Source organism: Dendrobates tinctorius, unplaced genomic scaffold (assembly GCF_039654945.1).
Source record: "Dendrobates tinctorius isolate UK_male_01 unplaced genomic scaffold, ASM3965494v1 ptg000223l, whole genome shotgun sequence".
NCBI lineage: Eukaryota > Metazoa > Chordata > Amphibia > Anura > Dendrobatidae > Dendrobates > Dendrobates tinctorius.
The window spans coordinates 13,409,633-13,431,702 of NW_027361890.1; the positions used below are offsets into that span (position 1 = coordinate 13,409,633).

General features: G+C 47.9%; 1 protein-coding gene across 1 annotated transcript in view; it reads left to right on the plus strand.

Moving 5' to 3' along the window:
* The window catches only part of DHX35 (DEAH-box helicase 35), an 84,334-nt gene that overhangs the window by 58,718 nt on the left and 3,546 nt on the right, over window positions 1-22,070 (plus strand). Inside the window, exons 17-21 of the mRNA XM_073555352.1 lie at window positions 1,766-1,843; window positions 3,440-3,569; window positions 3,793-3,874; window positions 5,975-6,046; window positions 7,246-7,357. Of these exons, the coding sequence (XP_073411453.1) occupies window positions 1,766-1,843; window positions 3,440-3,569; window positions 3,793-3,874; window positions 5,975-6,046; window positions 7,246-7,357 (474 nt within the window). The remainder of the gene's footprint in view (window positions 1-1,765; window positions 1,844-3,439; window positions 3,570-3,792; window positions 3,875-5,974; window positions 6,047-7,245; window positions 7,358-22,070) is intronic.

Here is a 22,070-nt window from a genome sequence, read left to right on the forward strand (position 1 = left end):
TCTACTATCGCCTGCTGTATCCAGTCAGCTATACTTGAGGTTTTTCGAGTTAACAATAGACCACCACATCCAGGGGTAAGGGCTCATTCCACCTATGTGGTGGGTACCTCCTGGGCTGTTCGCCGTTAGGCCTCTGCAACCCAGATTTGCTAGACTGCTACCTGGTCATCCCGTCATACATTCACAAGATTCTACAGGGTACATACGTATAGCCAAGAGAAAAAAGGAGTAATGGATTCAAAAGTTAGTAAAAAAATACAAAAGTTTTTATTAAGCACATGCACAGACAAATAACATGTAAATAGCAAAATTGCAAAAAGTCATGAGACACAAACAGGACAGACCAGGGAAGGGGAAATATAACTGTGCCCCAAAATGACCATAATCACAACAGCACACACATAGTGCATAGATGTTACATAGGTGACAGGCAGAACCGCCCTTAACAACAAATAGTTTGGCTGAAATAGGCATATAATACAGAGGGTGAGCCTGCCACAGAATATACTAGAAATAAATAGATAAGGTGCCGCTGGTAATGGCGGTAAGTTAGCTCCGCACAAAAATCCACAAAACCATGATTGATATATGTAAAGGTGGATGCAGGCAGCTTACCAAGAGGTGCACAGACGACCAAGTCCAGAGCTAACTTACCGCCATTACCAGCGGCATCTTATCTCTTTATTACTAGTATATTCTGTGGCATGCTCACCCTCTGTATTATATGCCTATTTCGGCAAAACTATTTGTTGTTATGGGTGGTTCTGCCTGTCACCTATGTAACATCTATGCACTATATGTGATCTGTCCTGTTTGTGTCTCATGACTTTTTGCAATTTTGCTATTTACATGTTATTTGTCTGTGCATGTGCTTAATAAAAACTTTTGTATTTTTTTTTACTAATTTTTGAATCCATTAATCCTTTTTTCTCTTGGCTACAAGTACGTATGGAGTGGAATGATTATTGTAATGGCGGTTTATATTTCTAGGTTACCGCCCATTTTTTGGTATAGCGTGTTGGGCGCTTTTTTGTCTCTCAGGGTACATACATATGCCTTTGCTGATGCTTACCTAGCTATAAAGGTGCTGGAAGTGGCGGTTGCCAGTCGCCCAACTTGATTTGAGCATGTTTGTTCTGTTCCCTCCCTTGGGGCTGCTTTAGGACATCTCATGGTTACCTGTTTCCCCCAATGAAGCGATAAAGAAGTATTTTTGGTACTCACCGTAAAATCTCTTTCTTGGAGCATTCATTGGGGGACACGGCACCCTCCCTAGATTGTGCCTATGTTGGACCTGAATGCCTCTGTTAGGCCTGTGTACAGTACTTCGTTGCTTCTCCTACTGTTTTTTCACTAACTGAAGAGGTTTGTGCCAATCAGTGGGTGTGCCCAGCTGAGGAAGAGCTAACTATTTTTTGCCTAGTGTCAGCCTCCTAGCGACAGCAGCATACACACCTATGGTTACCTGTGTCCCCCAATGAAGGCTCCAAGAAAGAGATTTAATGGTTTGTACCAAAAATCCTTTTGTGCCCTTACATAGAGCCATTACATGACCCAAAGTGGTGCCAGTTTTAGTGTACAATATGTTAGTTTGAGCCCCGTTTACCGATTACATGTGAAAGAGGAACTGATGAGGGGTTCCTTTTATAAAGTCTGTTTGGGTGTGAAAAGATGATTACAGACAGAGCAGAAGGCCTGAGTTTTCTTAGTGTTTCTTTTCTCTGTATTTTTCATTACTGATCCTTTTCATAACTTCTGCTCACAGACAAGAGAACATCGAAAGTTTGCTGTGGAGGAGGGAGACCACCTGACCATGTTAAACGTGTTTGAGGCTTTTATTAAGGTAAGGGATAATGTATTCCTTTGATTTCTGTATTGACAAGGTACATTATGTATAGTTTTCAATGCATTAAGTGAGCAACCAGATGACTTTCAAGTACATATCGGAGCTTCTCCTACCTTGAATAGGTCAGTACCTATGGCTGTCTGTATAGGGCAGCTTATTCACATCCTGCAATTTTCCTTGGTGATTAGAAGTGATATTTAAAGTGGTTGGTCACGACATTCTGCCATGCCCCCAATGACTGAAACCATGCAAAGAAGTATTTTTGTAAATACCTCTTGTTGATATCTGTGTCTGTGAGCGGCGCTATCGCTGATCGCTTACTTGGCATCACGTGACCCCAATTGCAGCCGGCATTGATGTCACGTCAAGTAGTGGACAACCTCTTGTAAAGTCTTCATTGAATTGTCTCATGACTTCCATGAAAACATCAATTGTTTTTTTTGTTCAAAGACAATTGCTGATTACCATGGGTCCTGCTTTACAAACCTTCAGGAATTAGCTACTACAGTTGGAGAAAGTTGACAGCCATATTAATTTAGTACATGCCGGCCATCTAATGTGATTGCGTTGTTTTTTGCTGCTAACAGTAAGGCTGTATGCCCACGATGCGATTTTTAAGCGTTTTTGCCACGATTTTCGGCGCAAAAACGTTTAAAAATCGTGTACAGAACCCCCCCATGCATTCCTATGGCATTCCGCACATGCTGCGCTTTTTTCCGCGGCGGAATCGCATCGCGGAAAAAATCGCAGCATGATCATTCTTTTGTGCGGAATCGCAAAGAATTGCCGCGATTCCGCACCTATAGGAATGCATGAGAATCGCTTACTTCCCGCATGTGGCTATGCCCACCATGCGGGAAGTTAAGCGTCTCATGTGCGGTTGGTACCCACGGTGTGGAGGAGAGGAGACTGTCCTCCAGGCCCTGGGTACCATACCCCTGTAAAAAAAAAGAATAAAAAATAAACGGGGTATATTTACCTTCTGACGTCCCGCGCTGCCATCCCGGGCCACAGCGTTCCCAGTAATGCCTTGCGGCAAGGTCCTGTGATGACGTAGTCTCGCGTGACTCTAGCTGTCTCGCGAGATCGCTATAGTAACGCGAGACCAACGTCATCACAGGTCTCGCAAGGCATCGCTGGGAACGCTGAGGCCCGGGATGGCAGCGCGGGACGTCTGAAGGTAAATATACCCCGATTTTTTTAACATTCTATCTTTTACTATTGAGGCCGCATAGGCGGCCTCAATAGTAAAAAGCTGCTCACACTTGTCAAACACTATGTTTGACGAGTGTGACGAACCTGTCAATCACTTTCCAAGCGATGCTTCAAATCGCTTGGAAAGTGCTTGAGAAAATCGCGAACAGAATCGCGGTAAAATCGCGGTGAAATCTTGCGGAAAAAAACGCGCGATTTCTGGGAAGGAGTCCGGTTTTCAGTGTGCGTTTTAAAACGCTACGTGGGCACATAGCCTAAATCTAAAATTCCAAACCTCCTATCCACATCTCTTACTCCTCATGGAAACTACAAACTCTGGAGTCAATCTCCTATTTCATTTTATATTGTATTTTTTAGTAAAATATCTACTTCTTGCAGTTTAACAAGAGCTCACAGTGGTGTCAGCAGCACTTTCTCAATTACAAGGGGCTTATCAGAGCGGTCACAGTGCGGGAACAACTTAAAAAGCTGCTTAGCAAATTTAAAGTCCCCAAGATCTCTAGTGAAGGTGAGCAGTGAATGGGAGATGTGCAAAGTGTGTGCGAGGGCTGGCACAGGGGGCGATCTCAGGACCACTGTTTGTGCTTTCACTGTAGAATACCAGAGATCAGTGTATGTGTAGAAGAAACCTTTCTGTTGGGTTTGTCTTGGGATCGGCTCAGTGTATTTTAATGAATATTGATGTCTGTAATTTATCTGTACTTAATAACATTATTTTATGCCATGTCTAGGGGATCCAGACCCTATTTTACGTTGTATAGTGGCTGGATTTTTTGCCAATGCTGCCAAGCTTCATTCTACAGGCGTCTACAGGTAATTATAGAGTGAAAATGATCAAATTGAACCGCTTCAATATTTATAATTAGTCCAATGCAGCAGAGACCCCCCAACTTGCATCTGCCGTTAAAAATGTACCTTGTTTCCCCCCCACACTGACTGCCATGAAATGAGAACTGCGAGAAGTATTTGTAATGACCCACAACTTTGCTGTACTCCCCTCGCAGGTAATTACATGAGTTGCCTGCAGTGAGATCAGTGAAGCGAGCAGGGCTGTGTGTCATTACATGTTTCATGGCAGAAAGCTGGGTCTGACCATCTATGGGGACGTGTTCTTTTCTTTTTCCATTGCATGACACATCTTGCTTATGTTTGGTCAGTATCATGCAAGAGAAAAGGTAACCATCCTGAGAGAAGAATCTCTGCTAGTGCCTCGTTTGCTAAATTTAAATTATAATTTATGCTAATATCTCCGCAACAGAGATTTACGCATAAAGATAAAATCTATGTTTTTGTCAACTCTGCAGCCATTATTCCATGGTGTGGCCAGTGTAACATGCTAATCCTTATGAAAGGTCCTCTTCAAATAAATATTGTACCCAATGGTTGACAAGCCCTTTAGAGAGATGCTCCATTTTCAGTATTTTAGGTACCGTATATAAATAATATGACATGCTATAAATGCCACATTGGTGTGTGTCCTATCCCATGAGGGGTGTTAGGATTCACGAGGATGCCTTGAAAAATTATAAATCAATGCATTGGCACTCATATAATCAGCCTTATGCCACATTCACATATTCAGTATTTGGCAGTTTTTTACCTCAGGATTTGTAAGCCAAAACCAGGACTGAAACGATCAGAGGAAAAGTGTATTAAAACAAACACGTCACCACTTCTGTATTTATCACCCACTCCTGGTTTTGGCTTATAAATACTGAGGTAAAAAACTCACCAAATACTGAACAGTGTGCACATGGCCTAATAGAAACACGTCCCCACTACTGTATTTATCACCCACTCCTGGTTTTGACTTATAAATACTGAGGTAAAAAACTCACCAAATACTGAACGTGTGCACGTGGCCTAATAGAAACACTTCACCACTTCTGTATTTATCACCCACTCCTGGTTTTGGCTTATAAATACTGAGGTAAAAAACTCACCAAATATTGAACAGTGTGCACATTGCCTAATAGAAACAAACACGTCACCAATTCTGTATTTATCACCCACTCCTGGTTTTGGCTTACAGTTACTGAGGTAAAATACTGACCAAATACTGAATGTGTGCACATGGCCTAATAGAAACACGTCACCACTTCTGTATTTATCACCCACTCCTGGTTTTGGCTTACAAATACTGAGGTAAAATACTGACCAAATACTGAACAGTGTGCACTTGGCCTAATAGAAACACGTCACCACTTCTGTATTTATCACCCACTCCTGGTTTTGGCTTACAAATACTGAGGTAAAATACTGACCAAATACTGAACAGTGTGCACTTGGCCTAATAGAAACACGTCACCACTTCTGTATTTATCACCCACTCCTGGTTTTGGCTTACAGTTACTGAGGTAAAATACTGACCAAATACTGAATGTGTGCACATGGCCTAATAGAAACACGTCACCACTACTGTATTTATCACCCACTCCTGGTTTTGGCTTACAAATACTGAGGTAAAATACTGACCAAATACTGAACAGTGTGCACTTGGCCTAATAGAAACACGTCACCACTTCTGTATTTATCACCCACTCCTGGTTTTGGCTTACAAATACTGAGGTAAAATACTGACCAAATACTGAACAGTGTGCACTTGGCCTAATAGAAACACGTCACCACTTCTGTATTTATCACCCACTCCTGGTTGTGGCTTACAGATACTGAGTTAATGTACTGACCAAATACTGAGCGTGTGAATGTGGCTTAAGGGTCATATATCAGCTTGATCATGTTTGCATGTAAGGAAAATAATAAATGTCATTGTTTTTATATGTGCTGCCTTACTATCTTCGGGATATCTAATTTCGCATTAGTCAATTGTTATTCCTCAGTGATCCGGCATTGTGAATGTTGTTGCCTTGTATAATTACATTTTATGTTCAATTTTTCTTTGTTTCTTTTAAGGACGGTAAGAGACGGCCATGAGTTACATATACACCCAACATCTGTTCTATACGCAGAGAAGCCCCCCAGCTGGTGAGTTTGTCGGGGTATAACGTATTATAGCATAGTTTGCAATAGTAGAATTGTTTGAAACCTATTCAACACTAGAGAAGATTTAATATTAGTGGCTTTTACCATCTCAATGCCTTATGACTAAGGACTTATTCACTGTTTGTATACCTCAACATGGAGTGGAACTAACAGAGAAAAACGATAATTGAAAGACTGACGCCTGTCCTGTGTTTTGGAGATGCTCCTGGTTTTGGCATACAAACATTGATGAAATACTGATGTGTGAATAAATACTAAGAGATAGGTCAGTCATTTCCCCACAGCTCTGAGGATAAGTCAGTATCAGTTGGCAGGCCCCTGGGAATACAAGTGACCATTGAGGTAGTTTCCTGCTGTGATAACATGCAGTCCCTGCGGACATGACTACTGCAGCCAATTACTGACCTCCGCTATAGCCTCTTTCACACATCCGTCTTTCACCATCAGTCAGAATCCGCCGTTTTGCAAAAAAAAAAAAAAACGGATCTGCCATTTTTGTTGGTGGATCCGTTTTTTCCCCCCATTGACTTGCATTAACGGCGGATCTTGATGGATGGTCCTCCGTTGGATCCGTTTTTGTATGGATCCGCCAAAATTTTAGTGTCCGCTGACATGGCAGGACGGACACTGCAACATTTTTTTTGCTTGCCGGATCCGCATTTCTACAGTGCGCATGGCTGGAATTGGCTTTGCCAGAAAGTTAACCCTAAATGCCAACCAGGTGAAACTATCTATCTATCTATCTATCTATCTATCTATCTATCTATCTATCCGATCTCGTCCTGACCCGGTTTCTTCCCAATCCCGCAGCCCACGGCGGTACTTTTTGGTTGCGGTTCCTTTAACATTACTACATCAGCGGACCCCGTCAAAGCAACGGTCCGGTGGCACCCGTTAGTGTCTCGATGCACACGGATCCGTTATCCGCCTTTTTGGCGGATGCCAACTGACGGGAACAACGTAAGTATGAAACAGGCCTATGACTGCAGCATGGATGGCACAAGACCACTGAAAGCAGTGATTGTCTGCAGTGGTCACGTGCATGAATGGCAAGTTATCACTGCAGAACGGGTAAATATAGAGTGGCACCGCCCACTGGAATGAGTGGGATGTAAAAGGTGAATTGTGGATCATTTGCACATTCTGATATTAACAATGCATGTCCTCTTTTTACCCTGTAGGGTGCTGTTTAGTGAGGTGATCCAGACCAACAAATATTACATGCGGGATGTGACTGCTGTAGAGTCGGCATGGCTGCTGGAACTGGCCCCACACTTTTATCAACAGGGAACGGTATGGTATTGCCACTTTCGATGCATTCCTTTTTTTTTATCCATATTAAGAACTGTTGTTTAATGCAAGGAAAATGACTACAGGTCCCAGCAAGCATGTGCTGTGCATGATAGTGAATGTGGACAGAGCATAGAGAGGAGTGAACCAGTCAAAGCAAATCATTGTCCTAGTTGTCCATATTCGGGAAGGATCGGTGAGCAGACACTAGCAGATCCTGCCTGATTCTCCTTCTGGAAAGCCAGAGAAACGAGGATCCGTATTTTCGCATGCCATATTACACATCTGATCACACCCCGCCTCAATTCTGTACTGATAAGGAACCCCAGCAATGTCTACAGATGACCATCTCTGCTTGGGCTGATAACTCGATTCAGGATTCAAGGCTGTCTAAAATGTCAGACAATTAATTTAAGGCTATGTGCACACGGTGCGGATCCTCCCGCGGATTTTTCTGCGCAGATTTTAAGAAAGCTGCAGGTCAAATGACCTGCATTTTTTCTGCCAATTTCTTCCTTTTTTTTTTTTGTGGTTTTACTGCCGTTTTTGTGCGATTTTTCCACTGCGGTCTTCCACCTGCGGATTTGTAGAATGGAGTAGGTGGAAAACTGCAGCAAAACCGCACAAAAGAAGTGACATGCTGCTTTTTTATTCTGTCGCCTAATTGGGGGACACAGAACCTTGGGTCTTATGCTGCTGTCCACTAGGAGGCGACACTATGCATAATCTAAAAAAGATTAAATTTGGCTCCTCCTCTGCAGTATACACCCCTGGACGGAGTCAGCCTTCTCCAGTTTTTGCTTAGTGTCGCAAGGAGGCACACCTTTTTTCTTCCGTTTTTTTTTTTTCCTTTTTTTTCACGGAAATACAGATGAAGAAAAGTGGGTCTCCAGCGAGACTCCCGGCATGGCTCCCTCCTCGGTCCCCTATTAGGGGTACCCGGTTGAGGTCGAGGTGGTTTTTCCCCATGTCGCTCCCTCCCCAGTCCCTCGGGTCCTGGTTCGAGGTCGAGACCCCCCTCCTTCCCCAACCCCTTTAAGGGGTCTGGGTTGAGGTTGAGGCGAGGATGAAGACCCCCTGACGGTGACAGACGCACCCTCCCTAATCCCCCGCAGGGGGTATTAGGTTGAGACGCCTCAGGTAGGGTCGGAGATCAGGCAGCATTTCGCAGCTTCCAGGGACCCCAGGCTGGCTGAGGGATCCTGTTGGGGCCGGGGGAGGGTGCGGACTGGATGGCACAGCAGAGACAGGGTTTTTCTGCATCCCTATCTCTGCAACAGCAGCGGCTCCATAGCGCTTCAGGGGCACCCCATACAAAAACCGCTACCCCCACCGCTATCCAGTCGACCATTCTGGTACAAATCCGCCCCCCCCCCCCCCCCCGGACTACCGCGCCGCTCTGGAGCCCTCCTGGGCATCAGGCTTCTAATTTAGGCCGCGGCTTCGGCCTAGCTGAAGCCGCCGCCTTTTCCCCGCCCCCCGGATGACCAAAATGACACGCTGGAGTGTCATAGAAGGGGCGGATTGAAGCAGAAAGGGCGCGTTTTTACACAGCCCAGCGCGCCCTTTTCAGCTCTCCGCCCCCTCCTCCCTCTCCTCAGCCCCGGTGGCCATTTTTTTTTTTTTTTCTGGATGAGATCCAGGAGAGGAGCATCACAGTGGTCTCCGGGGGGCACAGAACTTGGATCTGTCGGCGCTGGACCTAGGGGCACACCGGTGGGGTAAGCTCACAGCTGGGTTCTCATTACTCAGCTGTGAATCCATATTTCCTAGAAGGCCCTCTGTGGGTTCCCTCTGCGTAGCCACCCCTGTACGATCCCTAATAGCCAGCCTCTGTGCACTATGCCGGGCTCAAGGAAGAGAACCAGGCAGGAATGTTTCTATGCATTCTGTACAGCCTGCAAAGCCACGCTCCCTAGTGGCAGCACGTATCCGCACTGCCGGGACTGCATCCAGAACTCTGGGTCAGAACCCCAGGGAGTCCCTACTGACGCTTCAGTGTCACAGGCCACGCCGGAATGGGCAACTCAGATGTCTCGGTCTATGTCACAGTCCATAGACAACCTAACTGCTACATTACTGCAAGCTCTGCAGAGTCGGGCCCCGGCTATGGACGGTACACAGCAAACGGACAGCTTGTCTCAGGAACATGCTTCTTCCGACTCTCACAGACGTAAGCGGACCCACAGGTCTCGATCACCTAAGTCGCACTATAGCACAAGGTCGTCCCCCTCTAGGGAGAGACAGCATCATTCCAGGTCTCCTGGGCAGTCCCCTGCCACAGACAGACAGTGCAATTTACCACAGGGATCCCCCACCACAGAAGACCCCCGCCCCAGGTCGCCCTCCAGGGATCACCTTAGCGAGGCACAGGATTCGGAGGGCATCTGTGACTCCGACTCAGATAATGAAATGGTCAGGTCCGTGGTACCTTCTCCCCCTAGCAATACAGCGCTAGTTGAGGACATAATTTCTGCCATTCATCGGGTGCTAAAAATTCCAGAGTCGCCCCCGGAAGTCCCAGAACATAGGATTTGCTTCGAAAGTGTTCAAAAACCACCTAAGGTCTTCCCTAATCACGATGAGTTTGAGAAAATACTTACCAAACAGTTTGCGCAGCCTGACAAAAAATTCGCTAATCGCAAATATTTGGAAGCGAAGTACCCCTTCCCACAGAAAGACATCAAACAATGGACAGATCCACCTGAAGTGGACCCTCCGGTTTTTAGGCTAGCAGCGCAGACTTTACTCTCTCTGCCGGATAGCTCAACCCTCAGGGACGCAGCAGACCGGCAAGTAGAACGCATGGCTCGTTCTATTTTCGAAGCGGCAGGCGCCTCTCTGGGCCCTGCATTTGCTTCAGTTTGGGCAGCCAAGGCCATCCTGGCTTGGGCCAAAAAACTACAGGAGGGTCTTCAGGCTTCAAATCCTGAACTCTCGGACCAAGCGGTCCAGATGGCAGTGGTAGCAGACTACATGATTCATGCAGCCCTGGATTCTGCCAGAGGTGTAGCGGGAATAGCATCTAACGCCATCACGATCCGACGCATCCTCTGGCTGCGAGAATGGAAAGCAGATGCGGCCTCAAAGAAGTCCCTCACGCGACTTCCGTATATTACTGGAAGACTTTTCGGCGAAAAGTTGGACACCATGATAGCCAATGCCACTGGGGGTAAGAGTACCTCTCTCCCTCAACTAAAACCGAAACGCACGTTTAAACGAAGAAACCAGACGCGATTCCGATCCTTTCGGAATTCCTCAGGCTGGTCCGTTTCGCGCCCAGTGCAAAACCGCAACCGTTCTCCACGCAGAGACAACCCACGGACGCAGCAGCGACCGGACAGGGCTTGGCAGTCGAAAGCAGGCCAAGCGAAACCCAAGGGAGGAAAACCTCAAAACTTCACTTCATCATGACTCGAGACCTCCGGAAGACACCCCACCAGTAGGCGGCCGACTTTTACTCTTTCAGCAAGTCTGGCTGCCTATTACAGAAGACAGGTGGGTCAGGGAAATAGTGTCTTCCGGATACAAGATAGAGTTCACTTCCGTTCCACCGAACCGGTTCTTCCTTTCTGTTCCTCCAACACCACCAGAAAAGGCTCGTGTTTTCCACCAAGCGGTTTCCTCTCTCCTTCAATCAGGAGTTGTGGTGCCGGTTCCCGCGAACGAGAGATTCCGAGGATTCTACTCAAATTTGTTCGTAGTCCCCAAGAAAGGAGGCGGCGTCCGACCCATACTGGACCTAAAACAGCTCAACAATTACGTACGGGTCCGTCATTTCCGCATGGAGTCCCTCCGGTCCATCATTGCATCCATGGAGCAGGGAGAATACCTCGCCTCCATAGACATACAGGATGCGTATCTCCACATACCAATTGCTCCCGCCCACCAGAGGTTTCCCAGGTTCGCGGTCAACCAAAACCACTACCAGTTTGTCGCCCTTCCGTTCGGACTCGCCACGGCTCCAAGAACGTTCACCAAAGTCATGGCTGCCACCATGGACGTCCTGCACTCAAGAGGCATCCTAGTCGTCCCGTACCTGGACGACCTCCTTGTCAAGTCTCCCACTTTCAAAGACTGCGAGGTCAGTGTCTCAATCACTCTAGACACTCTGAGTCGCCTGGGATGGCTAGTCGACCATCCCAACTCGGACTCTAACATTCCTGGGAATGGTATTCAACACCGCCAGGGGCCTGGTGCTCCTTCCCAAGGACAAGACACTGGCCATCCGTCTGGGAGTTCGCACACTCCTTCGCAGTCCTCCTCGATCTCTCCGGTTTGCCATGAGAATCCTCGGCAGGATGGCAGCAGCAATAGAGGCAGTGCCATTTGCCCAGTTTCACCTCAGGGTCCTTCAACTAGCCATACTCAGATCTTGGGACAGGAACCCTCTCTCCCTCGACAGGGAGTTCAGGTTGACGTCATCAACCAGGAGGTCCCTGCATTGGTGGCTCAAACCAAACTCGCTTACACGAGGGAAGCCATTCCTCTCAGGACAATGGAAGATCCTGACTACCGATGCAAGCCTGACAGGCTGGGGGGCGGTACACCTACATCACAGGGCAAGTGGTCACCCAGGGAAGTGACATTGCCTATCAATGTTCTGGAAATCGGGGCCATTCTCTTGGCACTGAGAGCATTTCATCACTTGCTTGCAGCCTCGCACATACGGATACAGTCGGACAATGCCACGGCTGTGGCATACGTGAACCACCAAGGCGGGACCCGCAGTGCCCAGGCGATGAGAGAAGTGGCTCATATCCTCCGCTGGGCGGAAGACACAAGGTCGGTACTTTCTGCGGCACACATTCCGGGTGTAGAAAACTGGGAAGCCGACTTCCTCAGCAGGCAAGGAATGGACTCGGGGGAGTGGTCTCTCCATCCCGAGATTTTTTACCAGATCTGTCAACGCTGGGGAACCCCGGATGTGGACCTAATGGCATCCCATCTCAATACCAAGGTCCCCAATTTCATGGCCAGGACACACGACCCGCGGTCGCTCGGAGCGGATGCCCTGGTCCAGGACTGGTCCCAGTTCCGACTCCTGTACATTTTTCCACCCCTCCCCCTAATCGCCAGGGTCGTGAGGAAGATCAAGCAAGAGGGAGTTCCAACCATCCTCATCGCGCCAGACTAGCCCAGACGTACTTGGTACGCCGACATCGTGCAACTTACGGCAGACGCCCCCTGGCGTCTACCCGACCGTCACGACCTTCTGTCTCAAGGTCCGTTCTTCCACCAGAATTCAGGGGCTCTCAATTTGACGGCATGGCCCTTGAAACCTGGATTCTAACCCAGGCAGGTTTTTCACCGGCAGTCATTGCAACTATGATCAGGGCAAGGAAGCCTGCCTCCGCCAAGCTCTATTATTGTACCTGGAGAGCTTTCTTTTCTTGGTGCGAATCTCATGGACAAGTCCCACTCCCTTATTCCCTCCCGAAGGTACTAGGTTTTCTTCAATCAGGCCTAGATGCCAAGCTATCCTTAAGTTCGCTTAAGAGTCAGGTGTCGGCGCTTTCAGTCCTTTTTCAAAAGCGCATTGCTATTAAACCGCAAGTAAGGACTTTCATCCAGGGAGTTTTCCGATTGGTTCCTCCCTACAAACGTCCGCTGGATACGTGGGACCTCAATCTGGTCCTGACAGCATTGCAAGCTCCACCCTTCGAACCTCTTAGAGGAGTTCCACTCTCCATTCTGTCTCAAAGTGGTTTTTCTAGTGGCGATCACCTCGTTACGCAGAGTGTCGGAATTGTCAGCACTTTCCTGCAGACGGCCTTTCCTAGCCTTTCACCAGGACAAGGTGGTTCTCCGCATGGTACCATCCTTCCTTCCGAAGGTTGTGTCCAACTTTCACCTTAATGAAGAGATTTCACTGCCTTCCCTTTGCCCGGTTCTGGTTCATAGAGTGGAGAAGGCTCTGCATACGCTTGACCTCGTCAGAGCATTGCAGATTTATGTGTCCAGGACTGCACCTTTCCGGAAATCTGATTCCCTCTTCATTCTTCCGGAAGGTAGTCGCAAGGGGTTGCCGGCTTCCAAGGCTACCCTTGCCAGGTGGATCAGGTCCACCATACATGAGGCCTACCGACTTAACAGTTCCCCTCTTCCGGCCGGTATCACGGCACACTCTACACGGGCAGTAGGGGCCTCCTGGGCCATTCGGAATCAGGCTTCGGCACAACAAGTGTGCAAGGCGGCCACTTGGACTAGCCTACACACGTTTACGAAACACTACAGTGTTCATACCCAGTCCTCAGCAGATGCGAGCCTGGGTAGACTGGTTCTGCAGGCGGCAGTACCCCAAGTCTAGGGGACTGTCAGCACAATATTCGTCCACTGCTTCCCACCCAGGGACTGCTTTGGGACGTCCCAAGGTTCTGTGTCCCCCAATTAGGCGACAGAGTAAAGGAGATTTTTGTGTACTCACCGTAAAATCTCTTTCTCTTAGCCTTTAATTGGGGGACACAGCTCCCACCCTGTTGCCCTTACGGGCCGTTGTTTCCTGTTGAGTTCTCATATTGTTCTTTGAGCTCGTACATAGGAGCCTTCTTACAGGCATGATTGTTATTTGGTTACGTTCCTCCTTATGCTTTGGCACAAAACTGGAGAAGGCTGACGCCGTCCAGGGGTGTATACTGCAGAGGAGGAGCCAAAGTTAATCTTTTTTAGATTATGCATAGTATCGCCTCCTAGTGGACAGCAGCATAACACCCAAGGTTCTGTGTCCCCCAATTAAAGGCTAAGAGAAAGAGATTTTACGGTGAGTACACAAAAATCTCCTTTTTTTACCACACAAAAACCGCGCGGAAAAATCCGCAGCGTGTGCACAGCATTTTTTTTTTTTTTTTCATTTGCTATAATGGTACTGTACATCACCTGCAGTTCTGCTGCAGATCCGCAGCGGCAAATCTGCTGCGGATCCGCGGTAGAAACCGCACCGTGAGCACAGGGCCTCAGAGTACATGTCTAAAGGTGGCTCTGTAGAGACTGTTTTCTTCCTTCTATTGTAAATCCATGAAGACCTTACAGTGAAGATAATCATGCACTAAAGGTTGCCAGACACTTTTCACAAAGGTGAGCCTACAGCTATCCCTTCCGTTCCCCCATACACATGCACTCTCAAATTTGCCAAGGGGAATGAGTTGCTGCAGAGGACTTCTGATGGCAGGTTGTCTCTTTCATGAACACAGGATTAGGCATATTGAAAATACAACATGGCTGATCCTTTCACTCCCTGACACCTGCCTAACTGCACATTTGTATTTATCCAGCTGAATACACATGGTAGCACAAAACCTACATGAACTACTGAATTTTAATTAACCTGAAATAAACACACTTTGACACTTCTTTGGCATAAAATGGCTGTGGCATTTTTATTAAGGGTTACAATACTTTTAATAACCATCTATAATAATAAATGCCCTAAGCAACTTCCGGTTGTAACAACTTCCGTCCAGTTGTAACCGGTGACGTCACCGCACACCTCTTTCCATGTTAACCCTCAACACACACACAGTCCTCTCACCTTTCACCATCTCCACTCACTCTTTCACTCCACATACGACCCTTTCTCTCACTCCGTCTCTCATACTCACGCCGTCATCGCCGCTGATCCACGATCCCCGACATCTTCTTCCGCCGGCGCCATCCTGGATGCAGACGTCCTCCACGCCGGCGACATGTTCTTTCGGCGACGCCATTTTGGATCCGCGAAATCACGCGATAGTCAAGATGGCGTCGCCGCAAGAACATGTCGCCGGTGTGGAGGACGTCGGGATCCAAAATGGCGTCTGCGAAATCTCGCGAGATTTCGCCGACGCCATTTTGGATCCCGACGGCATCCACGTCGGCGACATGTTCCTGCGGCGATGCTATTTTGGATCCGCGAAATCCCGCGATACTCAAGATGGCGTCGCCGCAAGAACATGTCGCCGGCGAGGACGACGTCGGGATCCAAAATGGCGTCGGCGAAAACTCGCGAGATTTCGCCGACGCCATTTTTGGATCCCGACGTCGTCCACGTTGTTCTTCCGGCGACGCCATCTTGACTATCGTGGGATTTCACGATACTCAAGATGGCGTCGCCGCAAGAACATGTCGCCGGCGTGGACAACGTCTGGATCCAGGATGGCGCCGGCGGAAGAAGATGTCGGGGATCGTGGAGCAGCGGCGATGATGGCGGGAGTATGAGAGACGGAGTGAGAGAAGGGGTCGTATGTGGAGTGAAAGAGTGAGAGGAGTGTGTGTGTTGAGGGTTAACATGGCAAGAGGTGTGATGCTATCGCATCCTCTCGATGCGATAGCATCGGGCCATAATCTAGTGAATAAATAAATGACCTTAAATAACACTTTTAATCCATACTTAAATTAAACACCATTCCATCAACTTTAAATTACCATATACCATAACCAGAATCCCCCCAAGCACGTTGGGGGATTTTTCCAAACGGACTAACATAGAATATGCTAGGCCCCCACCCCAAAACACCACAGCCATTTTCTCCAAAATATTTTGAAAACCCAAATTAAAAATGTTTAAACCGATAATTGAACCCCATCCTGTCAATACAGACCGTCCAGGAAACCTTCAAGGACCACGTGCCGGTATGAACCATCACCCACATCCGTCATAACCTTTCCAATGCCTTATTGACCCTTCTCCAGATTTTTTCCATAAATTTTGTAGTAACGGTTTTCCAAAAAAGTCTCGGAACGATCTCTGAAAATACGATACAACAGTCAGGAAAAAAGGATTTCAAAAAGGATTATGAGTAAATCAGGAGAAGTGTAAAACAAAGAAAGTTTCTTAACAATAAGAACCAAATCCTCCCATCACATTCCATACCATACCACTGACACCTGTGACAGATCACACGAAAGAGACTGAGTAAACTCGTCGGGCATCTCACATCTGGGCCCGATGTACGAATGAGTGTCCCAAAATCCAAATACTCCTCTGGCCTAAAGAACATCAAAAATAAGTTAAACTCTGAACAGGTTAGGTCTTATATAAAGCCATACACATTCGGACTTCCACCTCCCTAAGTCCTGAAATTTTTGGATACTCAAGCCCAACTTGGCTGCGACCGTTGCAGCCCCAATTCGAAAGGAGTGAGAAGTGATCCTTTCATTATCTAAATTCAGTTGGATTAAACACCATTTCAAACACCGACATAAACTGAAAATCGGAAGCAGGAACACCACATTGGTGTATGACAAGGGGGCCCAAACCAGAAGGTCCTACTACGCACCATCGCCTGAGGTTCGCTACTGGGTAAAGACAAAACCCCTCAATGGTACACAATCGAATCCAGGTTCCCTTGCCCAAATGATCCAACTTGGATAGAAAAATTCGAAGCAAGACTGCGCTTTTACAAAAAGAGACATCGTTTATAAGCAAACCTTATTACGTTGCCTGCTGTAAGAAAGAAGTTCCCAGACTCGCAAAGCCGCAAAAAAAATGCAAGAACGAAGGCTGATTTGCACAAATGGGCTTCAAATTCATTCATACAAACAAGCTCAAGGGCAACCCATCACTTGCAGTGGAATGGAAAACAGCCGTCGTATGTCCGGCTTAAAGGTAGCTTACTTAAGTCCCTTAAGATGTTGTTCAATGGGGAAAAAATCAGACAAATCCGCATAACAGTACAGTATTGAGAAAAAAATGAAATTCCGGCCAAGGCTTTGGCCAAAGAGACATGGCTCGCTCCCTTAGCAACCGACCACTTCACAAAAAAGAAGCGACACCCTTAAATTACCACTATTAAAAATAAAGCTTCTCGCCCTATAAAAACTCCACCCAAACGGCCCCAGGCTGAAGCATAATCTCTCCAAGTAGACGGAGCCAAGGAACTGTTAATAAGCCTTTCTATTATACCCCATTACGTCCCAAGGTGTGGGTGGCAAGGGGAGCCTTCTGGATCTGCGTCTGGGTGCAAGAGGTGAAGCTCCCACACCTGCTGGTGAGAAAGGCACTCAGCTAATACATTACATTTACCGGGAATATGCCACGCCCTCAGCCAAATATTGCACTGCAAAATAGACGAGCCAGTTTCCAAAGCAGACCAGGGACCCATGAGAATTTTATAAGATAAAACGGTCAACACAAAATCCACCCCCATAGCATCCGAAAAAAGGATTAACCTCCTGATCAACAACATCTAACCCCACAGTGTCAAAGCCACCGGGACCGGAAACAATCTCACAATAGCACTATAATTTTTTATTCAAACCTGACCTGTGCCAGGCCACACGCCAAGCCTCTGCCGACCAATGAAAGCCCAGCAGAGCACCATAACCTAAGCTGCCAGTAGCAAATATGAAAAGCATCACCTCATCAGAGGAAACAAAATCTTTCTGAATGACATTAAACGACCATTAAACGAATACCAAAAAATGCAGCCAAACCCTTAGGTCATCCTTAACGCCTGCAGAGAGTCTGATGTGAGCTCGGGGGGACCGAATTCCCCTGGTGGCATCGTACAGTTGCCGGGGAATAACATGCCCCATCAGGATAATGCGTAGCGCAAAAATTTTAAAACTCCAGCAAAGATTGCAATTCACGCAATAAACATTTATCCTTACCAAGAATTTTGATAATCGCCTTCTGCAATCTTGACACCTTATCCAAAGGAAGACTACATTCCTTTGTCCTGGAATCCATAATAATACCCAAGAATTCTAAGCGCTCACAGGACAAAACAGTTTTCTTGGCAGCCAAGGCAAGGCACACCAAGCAATGGCATAAAGTCAACAATTTATGCAACATAACACTACAAACCGATGAACCCATAAACAAAAAATTATCTAAATAATGTAACACCCCCCGTCCCATGGGAAATTACCGTATTTTTCGGACTATAAGACGCACCCCAATTTTCAGAAGGAAAATAGGTAAAAAAATAATAATGTGTCAAATGGGATCCGGCACAGGTGGAGGAGTGGTCACAGGGGTCATTCAGTGGTCCAGGCTCGTGCGGTGGCGGCTCGGTGCTGGGGCAGGTTGGTTGTGCTGGAGCAGCTGGGCTGTACTGGGGCAGCTGCGCTGGGCTGTGCTGGGGCAGCTGTGCTGGGGCAAGTGGGCTGTGCTGGGGCAGCTGTGCTGGGGCTGGGGCAGCTGTGCTGGGGCAGGTGGGCTGGGGCAGCTGGGCTGTGCTGGGGCAGGAGGGCTGTGCTGGGGCAGCTGGGCTGGGGCAAGTGGGCTGTGCTGGGGCAGCTGGGCTGGGGAAAGTGGGCTGTGCTGGGGCAGCTGTGCTGGGGCAGGTGAGCTGTGCTGTGCTGGGGCAGCTGGGGCAGCTGGGCTGGGGCAGCAGGGCTGTGCTGGGGCAGCTGGGCTCCTTGGTGTGAGGGTGGCGGCTCTCTGGACAAGATCTGAACATGCGCATGCGCCGTCCCCGGACCGGCGGCCATCTTTCCGGCGTCCATGCTCCCGGAGGCCACTGCAACATGGCGGCGGCCAGCAAGGGATGTGCGGGGGCCTCCAGGCTTGGAGGAAATGCCGGCGGAGCTGCCGCCCCTGCACCGGAGCACAGAGAGCCACTACCTCTTCACCGGAGCACAGCCCGCTGCCACCACCACACTACAGAGCCCCGCGGCACCCGCACCAGCCTCGGAGGTAGGAACATTGCGACCATAAGACGCACCCCCCACTTTCCCCAAAAATTTTTTGGGGAAAAAAGTGCGTCTTATGGTCCGAAAAATACGGTAATCCTGCACAACCCAACAGAAAAAGATTCAAAATAGAAACAGGAAAACGAAAAACCATGGGGAGGCACTTGTCAAAATAAAAACTACCCTCAAAGAAAAACCCTGAGGAATCAAAAACCAGAAGGGTTCACCGAAAGCAATCAAAAGGCAGATTTAATGTCGGCTTTCGCCATAAGGGCACGATTACCGAACCGACGAAACAACTCGGCAGCCCCATCAAATGCTGCATAACTTACTGAGACCAAATCTGCACCAATTTCATCATTCAAAGATTGTCCGTACGGAAAAGACAGGTGATGGATAATACGAAAAAAACTACCTGCCTCTTTTTTTGGGGACTACCCCTAAAGGAGAGATCCGAAAATCACTGAAAGGAGGCTGACAATACGGTCCTGCAATCCTATCCAACTCCAATTCTTTAACATTATGACGCAGAAACCACCTGTACCGGAGGAGTCACAGAAGACAAGTTATCAACCATCTTGACACCCTGGCCTTAAACATTTGGTACCCAAAAACCAACCTCAACACCATTACTGAGCAGATTGGCCATCCGCCTGTCGGGGTAACGTCCTAGCCATGGAAAGCTGACCATGTTTCTTAAAAACATTTCGCCATGTCCTGTCAGCCACCAAAAAAGGAGCATTTGTGTTTAAAGCGGCAATTCCCCTGCCACTTACATGAACCCTCATAGTAGGCAAAACAGGCCCCATTACTCATAGACTGACTCCCTGCCAGTTTAACAAAGCCTGAGCGCTGAGGCAACATGAGGGTAAGCCATAAGCCTACATCTTTTAAAGCCCTCATTGGGCAGAAGAATGCACGGTCATCTTCTGACGAAAGGCCTCGTCATATAACAGACATGCATTCCCGCCAAATCTGCAACGTGCATCTAAGATGGCATCAAAATGCCAAAGGAAACCACATGGTAACGTTCTCCCAGGACAGATGCAAAAAACGAGAATGCCTGCAGCCAGTTATGAAAGAATTTAAAATATTTATTCTTATCCCATTCAGCCTCAGGCTCGTCTGAAACAGTTTTTAGCATCTGTTCCCGGCCAGAAGGAAGCGGGGAAAAGACATCCACATACTACCCACTCCAAATGCTCTCCATCACTGACTTACCAAGGTGAACCCAAGAGGTGCCACCCTGCCAGTCAATGCCTCCCTGTGACCAGACTCAGGCACCCCTTTCGCTCTGTCCACCCCAGGGGCAGACACACCAGCAGGCACCCCTTCTCTCTGCTTCAGCACCTCTCACACAATACGCACAAACCATGCAAAATAACATCAGCTAAAACAGTATCATTACATGTGTGCTCACAACCTCCTAAGGACTGGTCCATCCGGGCTGGAGCCCCGTGTCAGGGGACAGATGTGCCTGGGCACTGGTCCTCCAGGAGTTCCACAGATGACTGCCCCGGAGACCTCCACGCTCTCAATGCTGCAGCAATCCCACGGTGCTCCAAAGAGGGATGATGCTTTAGTAACCTGCGGCTGGATCTGACTTCAGCAACTTCAGGGCCGTGCCCCTCCTCTGCTCCCATGTTCGACAGTTCCCATCCTCCATGACTCAGAGAGAGGTCCTGGTCCCGCTCCAAGTTTTTGTGCGATCAGGAGAGCACTGTGTGAGGAGACCTGTAAAACTCGCAGGTTCTCGGCAGCCAGCACCGCTCTGGACAGGCCACCGGCTGCAGTTGTACTTGCAGATCATTTCTTGGTGCCTTCTCCTTGCCTTGTAATAAGCGGCTGTCCTGCCTTCGGACTCCAGGAAGGGGTGAGTAAAACCTTGATCTTCCTCTTACTTCTCGTAATATACACTCTGGTCTGCATCTCTGACAGGATAGGAACAGCATCCACACAAAACTTGTTCAATGGCAGAATCCTCCTCACCAGACACAGTATCTTGTGTAGCATAGGGAGCAGACAGACAATTCCTAAGCCACTGCTCGCCCCTGGCGTCTCTTCTTTGATTCCTGTCAGACAATCAGCTGAGCTGTCTGACAGAGCTATTTATAAACCCATTCTTCCCGCACTTTTTTTTTCTCTCCAATCAGCTGGATCCTGGGGCAGCAGGCTTCACCACCATTGGTTGCCGCCCCTGTTACGGTGCAAGCATGCAACTTAACTCCATAACACCTGGAACCAAGCATAATACCATGAAAACACAAATCACCCAGCCTTATTAAACACTCCAGGGGGTCTCATTTAGAAGGTTGTCTGCGGAAATAGTCTGTCTAATTTGGCCGCAATCTAAGTAGCAGACTAACTGTTCATGAAGTCTTGTTAATATTACCATGGCAACTGCCAGAGCAAGCACAGTATTTGCACCTAAGCAGCAATAAAGGTTTTTGCATGCGATATTTACTGCACACATTTGTGCACCAAAACGTGTTTCTTAAGCTGGAAAAACATAGTGTAAAGTGCACTCTGTGTGTCTGCAGACTCATTAATCCCCCAGCGCCACACTGTGCACTGTTGGGGATTCGCCGGTTTTTGATATGCTTATAGTATATAAGCATGTTCCCGGCCAGAGCCTATCCAGTGGGCATAGTCTTGTTCCATACACTTGTATGGAGAGAGACTGTGCCCTCTAGTCGGCCACGCTCACTTGCCGGCCACGTCACTAGTTGAGACTGGCTCTGGCTAGACGTATGGTATGTATAATACTTCCATTACATACCCTCCGGTCCCAGCTCAGAAGCTGCCGAACCCCCGCAGCGCACCGTGCGAATGACTGCAGACTTATCGATTTTGACCAAACAACCCCTTTAAGCTGTGCACATACCCTAAGGAGGTCAGGAGGAAAGAGTAAAAGAAGCAAGATGATAAATGTGTATGACATTCTCTATTTACAGTCTATTAAGCTCCAAGCTTAGATGACCTGTCACTATATAAAAAAATGAGTTAAATACCATGCAAAAATCTCTGAGCCCCTAAGTCTGGCCCTTTTTTTTTTTTTTTTTTCAGTTTTGCGCTGGAACACTCCTTTTAAGAGGTGTCCACA